This window comes from Adiantum capillus-veneris, chromosome 12, assembly GCF_014529385.1.
Source record: "Adiantum capillus-veneris isolate H3 chromosome 12, ASM1452938v2, whole genome shotgun sequence".
NCBI classification, from domain to species: domain Eukaryota; kingdom Viridiplantae; phylum Streptophyta; class Polypodiopsida; order Polypodiales; family Pteridaceae; genus Adiantum; species Adiantum capillus-veneris.
Window position 1 is genome coordinate 46,383,934 of NC_140942.1, and position 10,389 is coordinate 46,394,322.

At 43.0% G+C, this 10,389-nt stretch overlaps 1 protein-coding gene across 1 annotated transcript in view; it reads left to right on the plus strand.

Annotated features, from left to right (window-relative positions):
• LOC147445691 (uncharacterized) overlaps positions 1-8,053 on the plus strand; it is a 60,785-nt gene extending 52,732 nt beyond the window's left edge. The window contains exons 2-5 of the mRNA XM_086525128.1: positions 6,765-6,865; positions 6,952-6,988; positions 7,073-7,124; positions 7,211-8,053. Of these exons, the coding sequence (XP_086381254.1) occupies positions 6,765-6,865; positions 6,952-6,988; positions 7,073-7,124; positions 7,211-7,465 (445 nt within the window). The 3' untranslated portion in view covers positions 7,466-8,053. The remainder of the gene's footprint in view (positions 1-6,764; positions 6,866-6,951; positions 6,989-7,072; positions 7,125-7,210) is intronic.
• Positions 8,054-10,389: the final 2,336 nt, after the last annotated feature.

Here is a 10,389-nt window from a genome sequence, read left to right on the forward strand (position 1 = left end):
GGTACTGAGGTTCTATGTCGAAGACGATGATGTCGACGATGAGGTGCTGATGGTCTATGTTGAAGACGATGATGTCGATGACGACGACGACGACCATCACGGACACAACGATGATGCGAGGCTAGGGCTGAAATCTGAAAACGCTAGGGCTGAAAACTGAGATCGTTGGGAATCTGTTGTGATCGGGTATTGTGCTGACATCGACGACGACGACGACGACGACTGCTGTTCTAAGGGCTGAACACTGAAAACGCTGGCTGATCTGTAAGGCTAAGAACTGGCGCTGATGTAAGGGCTGAAAGTACGGTACTGTGTCGTGGCAATGACCATGATGACGATGGGACGATGACGATGACTACGATGGGCGGTCGTCAAGTCCGGGACTTGCGATGACGATGACGATGTCGACGACGACGACGACGACGACGTGAAGGCTGAAAAACGCTAAGGCTGAAAACTGAAATCTGTTGCGATGAAATTTTCGGCAAGGATCTGCTTCTGGGAATGGAATCGGGGATGCGACGAGGCTAAAGGGATGGTACTGTTGCAAAAACGCTGATGGCTGAAATCTGGCTCCAAAAACGCTAGTGCTGTTGGGGTATTTCTAAGAGAGAGGCTACCTGCCAGGTGCAACACTTGGTGCACCATCTTTTGCTGCCTCCTCTGCCTCTACTAAGTGCCCAATGGGTTTCTTTTATAGTTTCTTAGCAATTTGCCCTACCTACTTTTCCAACAGAAGTCACTTATTAATAAATAAGTAAAAAATGTGTACTTTGGAAAAAAGGGTTCTATGCTCTGGAAAATGCTCATGATGGGATAACTGTCCTGTGCAAGAGAGGGTAGGCAATTATGACCAGCTTGGATATGCATGTCTTGCTAGAGGCTAGGTCCTACTCTAAAACTCATGCTAGACTATGGCAGAAGCATGTCTACGTGGTGCAAGTGAAGAGCGCACGTGACATCAATACACATGTGCCAAGAGCCATCCTTTTTGTGCATTAGAAGCACTGGGGAGCAAAAGGGTGAAGAACTAGGTTGAATCATCCCTTTTTCTAACAGCTCCTCTACTTGGCCTTTGTACAGTAGTATCGAAGCCCTTTAGGAAGCCCACAACAATACTTCTCAATCTGCTCTGTCAGTGGCACAAACCTGTAGGAGGTTACTGAGAGCAACGCTTGACAGAACCTCCAATTGTACTCCTCTAGGCCCTTACAAGTAGCCGCAGTGAGTTGGTGCCAATCCATCGTGATATCATCTTTGAATTCATTTGACAGCCACGCAGATGTAAACATTTGCTTGAAGTATACCCATGTGGCGGGTGCCTGCCCTTGCATCAACAGTGTCATCCAGCATGTAAGTGCTTTGCCTTTCTAGAAAGTGGAAACTTTCCTGACCTTGGAGGCTTCTGTAAAATTCCCCCCGTGCATAAGCACTATCAAATTGTTGGAGGAAAGTGAGGGCTTTCGTCTTATCCTCGAAGCCGTTGAAAGTATCAAGCTTCACAATTGCACCACCTTCTTTGTATGCTTTTGGCTTTTCCAGTGCTCCCAAATTATCATTGGGAATTGTGTGCAACATGGGCACTGTAATAGCGATCATCGACGTCCCTTGGCCATTGACATTTTGAGTCACTAGTGCCATATGTGCCTGCTGGTCGGAAAAGCTAGCCATGCCAAAATTGCCCTGTGGCATCCCAAACTGGCCCTGATTGCACTATACTTTACTGATGATTGTGAAACCTCATCAACTGCATGGGAAGCACTAGAAAAAAACTTTGGAGCTAGGAAAAAGAAGAGCAAAGTGAGCTTAAAGAAGAATCTATACAAATTAAAAATGGAACCCAACGAAGATATTGCAAGCTGGGTCAATCGCCTTAAAAGCATGACCACACAATTAGCTTATGTCAACAGTTCAGTACAAGAGGAGGACAAACCTGTAGTTCTTCTAGCAGCCTTACCGCCTAGCTTTGATCAGATAGTGACCATCATTATGGAGAAGGATTCAACACCAGACTTCCAAGGTGTAATCAACTCTTTAATGTCCGAGGAGAAGAAGCAAGGGAGGAATGTTACTTCAGGGGGAGGAGCTTTTGCATATAGTTCTAGTAATACAACTTGTTTCAAATATGGCAAAGAAGGGCACATTGGACAAGACTGTCTAGCATCGAAGACTTGCACATATGCAGGAAGAAGGGTCATCTTCCTTCCAAGTGTTTCAAAAAGGACAAAGACAGCACCAACAAAAATCCAAGGCCCAAAGTCTATTTGGCAGAAGAAGACAAAGATGAAGACGAAGAAGAAGGCTGTAACAGGCTTCTAGTTTACGACGACATTCTCTAGCTTTTGTTTTGCCTTTCCCCTTCAATTGTATTTGTTTGGAGATAGCTTGGTCTCAATTTTATACATCTGTTTGAGGGGAGTTGTTCAATGTCTCTTGGATTAGGGGTAGTTTGTCTTCTGGATTGGGGATGGTCTCCTGGATTGGAGATGTTCTTTTGCTCCTGGATATTAGAGTGTGCCAGAGATGTCAGTTTCTTCATAGTCCAAATCCCAAGGGAAGGGTTGTTGGGAATTTTGGGTTTTGTCCTATGTTGGTGTGTATCTCCTCTATTCTACTGGGATGCATAGGTGGCACAAAACCATGTGGTAGCATGTGGAAAAGGTACTCAAGGGTGTGGGTACCCATGGGGGTCATTACCAGAGGGTGTGGACTCATCTGGAGTTAGTTAATGGACTCCTAAAGTGTCCTGAAAGGTCACCCACGAGTTTGCAACTTGGGCTGATTTGGAGCCTTTGTATGATGTCATCAGTGATACCAAATGAGATGCCTTAGCCTAGCCCTATATAATGAGCTCTTTTGTACATACTTTAGTTGAATCAATCAATATAGTTTTGCATCTACATTCTACTCTCTCTATTGTGTAATTAACATTGTCATTGGCATGTTAACACCATGGATGGCTCTCTAATATTCCCTCCCTAAACTCTACAATACCCAAGTACCCTAAGTACCCCAAGTATCCAAGTACTCAGTGCATGGTCATCACCAGGAGAGGGAATGGATACTTTGCGTGAAGGTGATAAGAGTGGAACCGGAGAAGAAGTCCCTACACTAGGAGGACGGTTTCCAAATCCTCCATCCCCATCTACGTCGCGGATTGCACCAAACCCTATGGAGACTTTGGTCAAGTCCATGTCAAGTCTATGATGGAGATGATTCTACAACAAGAGGTTCAACGCGCTACCATGGACAGAGAACGTGAAGAACGGAGGACAGTTGGAGCTCGAGCATGAGAAAGCACGCGAAGCTCAACGCATAGTGGTAGAAGAAAAGAGGGCAACTAGCTCGAGTGTGAGTAAGCACGCGAAGCTCAACACACGGGCGGCTATGGAGCTAGAGCGAGAGACGCAGCGGGACCAACGCTTGAAAGAGTTGATCCTAGAGGTACTTTCCCTGAAGAGCGAGCCGAAACCCTTGCTGCATGCCAATATTACGATACATGGGGTTTTGCATCATGTTGTGCATACCCCCAAAGATTGTTCCTGGCATATATTGTTGGTTTCCAGGCGCATAACCAGCCATGCTTTGAAACACAGATCCACCCCCGAAATACCGACAATGTACTGTGGGTGGTGGAAGAACTTGTTGCATAGCCTGGAAACTAGTTCCTTGTCCATTTAATGCAACATTTGGACTCTAAAAGGTGGTTGGCTGAACGGGTACAACCTGTGGAATCGGCGTCCTAACCACTTGTTCGTGGATAGAAGGAATTTGTCTTGGAGTCCCAATTGATTCCGCAACATGCGAGTGTTCCCTGCCTTGCTGAGACGGATAAGAGACTTGGGCTTGAGCCTCAACATGCTCTCTTGTATGAGAAAGTTGCCTTGTCTGCTGTGACACTCGTGGCGCTTGCAGAAATTCCATAAACCTAGGATTTGCACCAATTGAGAAAACACATTGACAACAACAACCAACTGTGTCCTGAATGCATCCTCGCCTAGTTGCCCAATGTTAAACCCTTGACCTTGTGGAGCATTCAAATCAACAAAAGGTACGGACAAGGGTGGCCGTGAACTTTCGCCATGCTCAAACACTAGAGGAGGAACAACCTGTCTGTTTAGTGAAGAGGAACCCTCTTCCCTAGCATCGTTTGTCCTGTCAGCCATGGTGTAATTCCAAGTTCCTCTGCTCTGTGTCTTCGCCGCAAAGCAACCAAGGCTCACTTTTTAAGGAAAAAGTGATTCTGATTCGACGGTGGAACCATGAAACGGTGGTAGACTTGAGCTTTTATCCAATTCTTTACTTGAACGTTACAACACAGAGAAACTTCACGAATAAGCTTGTGACTAGAAATTACACTTCAAACAAAACACGGCCTGGGAGCTAGAGTGCTTCCAAGCAGATAGCGACACCTTGTAGGCCCCAAAGACCGGCGTCCCTTTCGGTATTTCTATATTCTTATTAGATTAGACTTGGAGAAAACCTACAAATTCCTACGAGCTATCCCGCTTTTACCAGACTGAAAATGACGTGCTCTTGCCCAATTTTGGCACCATAATGGCAGTAGGAGGCTTCACAGTCAAAATCCGCGTGCAAAAGGTGACTTTCCTGGTGCATTCGAGCACTTTCCCATGCCTGGCAAGAATCGGCAGCATCCTGAATTCTCTGTTTTCTGCCCCAAAAATGCACCAGATCATCTATAGAGTGATCCCCTAGCTTCCCCGAAGCTCTTGGGGGTATTAGGGATCAATTAGGGTCAAAACCCTAAACCTACAAAAATACAAAGCAGGCTTTAATTTATTGTTTCAAGCTTCGTTTTGCGTGTCGGTTGCATCCGTAGCAAGCCCTCGAGCTCGTGCACCTGTAGGCCTACTTGCCCTTTGAATTGGACGAGATTTCTCGCGTGAAATCTCTCCTAATTCACCTGTACCTACGGGGGATTAGCAATTAGCTAATCCAATACCTGTGCAAGAGGCCTTGCCTCGGCAAACGCACATGAACCCAAACAATTGTACATACAGATGAAAAGCCCTTGAGCGGGGCATCACGTTTCTGTATTCAAAGGGGGGGGGAGGTGCACGAGAGTGGAATCATCGTGCTACATAAGACAAGGGAGAAGGCAAGCTTTCCATTAAAGCTGTGAAACGTGCACCCACTACTCACACACACTGTGGAGCACTTAATGAAGGAGAAAGGCAACCCCCTCTCTCAAAATGGGCGTCCTAGTTGAGTTGTCAAGCAGAATGGCTCTGGAGCTGCCAAGTGTCCACTTTGCCTCTTTTGAGTTAATTTCCTAGTACCCACTAACTCATAATGGATTTGGAGCCGCCAAGTGTCCACTTCGCCTCTTTTAAAGTTAATTTCTTGGTACCCACCAACTCATAAGTGTCGCGTGGGGCCTAAATGACTTTGAATTGAGCCTAGACATACTTATTTTCCTTTTGGACAATTCTTCACATGGTGATCCTTGCAAGATACGACATCTAAAGCATCAATGTGGTCTACTTGTGACCACAATCATATGTGGATATAATACAACCTTTATAGATGGCACAGATGTTTGGAGCTGCACTGAGCACATAAAAGGTTTGCCAAATATAGATCTCATCGGTCTAAGCATGTAGGGCAGTCTATAAGGTTCTCACAGATCTGGAAAGGCAATTTTCACTAGAAATCTCGATACTGGACATCTGTCCTCAAATAGGACAATGTCAAAATCCAAGTAGCACTATATGAGAGATCAATCTATCAATCACCATTAGAGCACTGCTGAAGATAAAACGTGAAGATCGAACCCACACCACCACAGCCAGCAACCCTTGTGGTGAGGGTGAATGTGAATGAGTGTGTTTGTGTGAGAGAGAGAGAACCAAACAACTCCTCGGTGCACCTCTGCCTGAAATGCAGCAGCACCCTCAAGCCGGCCTCTTCGACTGCAGCACCTGATAGGCAGCCATGAAACAGCAAGCTGAAACAGTGCACACCAGAGGAGTAGCTTCACGGGCAGAAGTGAGGGACGTTGCGAGCAGTGCAGAGTAGTTGGTGGGCAGGGCAGAGCAGCTTTGCGGGCAGGAAACATACGAGAGGCAAATGCACCTTGCGAGAACCCCTTTGCAAACAGCTATCGCATCAGTAGTCTTCCCGTGAGGGTCTTCGTGCTCAGATCTGCTTGACAGCGACCTTGAGGCTTGCAGCTCCTTTGCTCCTCTCTCTCTCTCTCTCTCTCTTTGCTTCCACATCATGCCACTTTCACTTAATATACACGAAAAGACTATGGATGGGGTAATGCAGGCACCAGTTATGAGTAAGATATAACTGGTGCAACTATGCCAATCGGGATAGTTGCAAGATGACTCGCATAGTTACACAATGACAAATAATTGGTGCACGTGTGACCGTGCATGCATAAGGCATAGCTATCTCATAAACTAACTGATAAATATGCTTCGCATGCCCATTAGATGCCAAACAAAAGTGTGGTGAACGCAGGCTTCCTGGGCTAAAAGCGTTTAGCATTCATGGTGCCCAATTATCTCTTTTGACCATCTTTTTTGGTTTCTTCTAGATATATGTATATGTATGACCATATATATATATATATGTATATGCTAAAAAGGTGGTCATAAATTGTATGCATGCTCAGCTAAGAGATATTAATAATACAGAGTAATCTTCTCACATGGTCTTATTCTACTTCAGAAGAATTGCAATGGTGTGCAAGCAATCACTTCTAACTTTTTGTGTCTGTGACTGGACTTCTCCAGGCTCACACAGAACAATGCAAGCAAGCAGGACATGACAACTGCTCCTTTGGAAGCGCCTGGATCATTTGGGCTTGATAAGATTGAGAGTCTAAGCCAAAAAGGTGAGTTGGACAGCTGTGAAGGAGGATCTTTCTATGGTAGCTCTTGCAATCTCACAAGCTTTTGTCTCTGATGTTGGATATGACAGATACAATCCAATCTTCCGGTGGTTCCATGACTAGAAGGTACACTATAATCGGAGTCATATAAGCTTTGGGTAGTAGGGCATGCTCCTGTCTAGATTGTTGAAATTCCAATTCTTTTTTCAGAATGCAAAGCTCCTTGGATGTCGAAATGTTACCGTTGGGCCGAAAGGCAGATGTAAGTGACCTGCTGCTTTTACGTCACATTTACTTGAGCATTACGGAAGATCTAGTTGAAAACTTGAGTCTTCTAATTCTCTGTAGAGGATTGGAAAGCGCAAGTGGCCTGCACAGAAGCATGCTAAAGATGCAAGAAATCAAGCTCAAAAAGCAGCCCTCCTCCGGGCAAAGCAGGCAGGTGCAACAGGGAATGCTAAAGATGCCAGAAATCAAGCTCAAAAAGCAGCCCTCCTCCGGGCAAAGCAGGCAGGTGCAACAGGGAACTTTAAGAGTGTGAACTTAGAGTTCAATAATTTTTTGATTCCGGTAATCCCCTTGCAATTTTTGGCGAAGTCATAACAAAGCCTCAATGATCTTATGAAACAATTGCATGGGCCTCATCAGACAGTAGCACATGGAGGGCGTTCATTATCGGCGAAATAATTTAGAGCGCTATGTGAGAGTGAAGTCCATGACAAGCAAGCGCTAACAAAGCTAGCTCTGCAAGTTAGCTTTGAGCAATGGATGCTTCTACTCGTCCGGTTTCTTGGAAGTTGGGGCTCTAATCTTTCAACAGACATGAGAAAAACGGTACTTTGCTCTCACATATGGTGGAGGTGTGGATGGACTAATCCAGTGCTCTACCCCTTGAGTTCAATTAGAAGTATAGTTTCTTCTGGAAAAGAGAGGATCATGGTAAGGCTAAGACCCAAGTTGCTTCGTCCATTGATTAAGTCTAGTCTCCAGCAAATATACTAAATCTAGATCTTTGTGAGGTTGTGTCTCTCTTTGTGTGAAAAAGATGGACCTTGTACCCTTTGCATTACACAAAAATTGTTGGTATACAAGAAAGAAACCTTAGTGTTGTGTTGGGTTGGAGAGACTTTCATTGTTTTCAGTGCCATGATGGAGATTTACCATAAATGTTTATTTCACTTTCATTCCATATCCTGACATGCCTTGACTTTTCTTACATTCTATTGTTTTAGAATGTTAAAGTGAAACTTAACTTGCATAATTCTAGTAGATTCTATGGATACACACACATATATATATTAATGAGTTTTTTTAATTTCACATTTCATTTCACAGCCTTACACGGCTTGATTTTTTTTACATTCTATAACTTAATTCTAGTCAATATTCAAGAAAGTCTCTTTTATTAAGTGGCCGTCGACTGAGTTTCCTTCCCACGAAGAAGATTTTTGAACTATTTTCTCACATATTTCACCAATTTTTCTTCCCTTCACTATGGTTTGCAACCAGGTAGTCTTCATTTTCAACCGGCTCAAGGCTAAGCTGAGGTAATCCTTTCTTGAACACTGATTCTACTTAAACTCAACCTAATGATTTTATCGCGTTCTAATTATTTTAGAAAGCCACCGTGATTCTTTCACTTGTTTTAAATAGTAAATGTATAATTTATTATTGATGGGAAATCTCCAAACGAGGAAAACCCATGAGGATCACTATTGGAAGTATGGGACTAAAAAGGAATTAAAAGTAAACCTTATATTTTATAAGGGGGAAGTCATCGGAGTCAAAGCTTAAGTGATGTGATTTATGTACGAGTACTCTTCAAGAATCCAAAACAATGTGTATCCATCGGAGTTTTTTTTGTAGCTATAGAAGCATTCTCGCTTGTGATGATACAAAGGAGTTCGGGGGGTTCACCTTTCAAAAGTACCTATAGCATGTGCATTCAAGAGGTATTTACACACCTTTCACCACGAATTAAAAGAACCCTCTTCCTTTATAAACCTGTAATTTTTTGTTTAATTTTCTATTTTAATATCCTTTTGTAAATGTAATCCTGTACACTTACATATTTGTTCGAGGTGGACCCCTTGGGCGAAGGACGTCCGTGAGCACAAGGTCATTTGGCCGCACTCGAACACATGACTTGGGTCACAGAGGAGTACTCAACCAACCAAGCTAGCTTCTTTGGACATCCAATTGCCAAAGCTTAAATCAAGTGATTTATGTTGAAGAATGCAAAACAGTGTTATCCATCTGAATTTAAGGGAGAGATCATTCAAGTCAAAGCTTAAGTGAAGTGATTTTTATGTAGAGTACACTTTAAGAATCCAATATGGTGTGTATCCATTTGATGAAACGTGTGGAAATTATGAGATCTCCAAACTATCCAGAACATCTAAAATTTGGCTCAAGCGAAAAAAGGCATATATCTGATAAAGAGTAGAGACCACCAAACACAAATACTTTTGAAAAACTTCACTTGCAAAATAAATGCAAAGACATAAAGAAGTTTGAGAGACTTAAGACCCTAGTTTGTTTGCAACTTGAAGTAAATAAGAAATAGTTTGGTGTGTAACTAAACACTCAACACAACAATAACTTGCAATTCTTCGAGCATGGAGGGATGGCTACATGCAAAGCACCAACAAGACTATCTTCACAAAAAAGGGCGCTCTTTTAAATGAAGCTTATTTAGAGAGATGCCCAAGACAACCTTTTGCCATCACACTTCTTTTATGCATTTTCCCATAGTGCATTACCAATCCAAGGGGGTAGTTGTAATTTTGCATACACTTGTTTAGCACTAATTGTAAACATAACCATGAAATTGCCAATCTCACAATCTATTCTCACTTGAAAGTGGAGGAATTGGGCATAAGAGATGAACCACGTCAAAAATTATATGCCAAAGGTGTTTGCAATGCCTACCCGAAACAAATTTTCTAGAAGCCATTGGAAATGTTAAGAGTGTCCATTATCAAGGATCACGCCCTCAATAAACTTGATTCCCTTTTGAGAGAGGAAATAAGCATGGCAAGAAGAATGTTGAACAAAGGTTTTGATCACAACCCTAGGAAATACATGCTATCTATGTATTGAATAATGAAGGCAAGATTTCCAAAAAGATATTATGTGTGTTAGTATTTGCAAGCAATACTTCATGAAATCCTTGAAATGAATAGAATGATTGCATTCAAGCATACTCTACCAAAGGACGCATGAACTTTTGTGAAGGAATGCGGACTTCAATGGAAGGCTCTTGTCTCTCCTAGGTCTTTTGAGCATTTAAAAAATCCTCAGAAAGAAAGCATCAAGTTTGATACGACATAAGTAAGAAAACCGTTTCACAAAAGCACACACTGCCTTTGAATTGTACACTAGGAAACATCAGCAAAATATTATTGTAGATGCATGTTACACATGAAGAACACTCTCTCTCTCTCTCTCTCTCTCTCTCACACACACACACACACACACACACACACACACACACACATACACTTCTCCTTTAAGGCCTTTGTAAT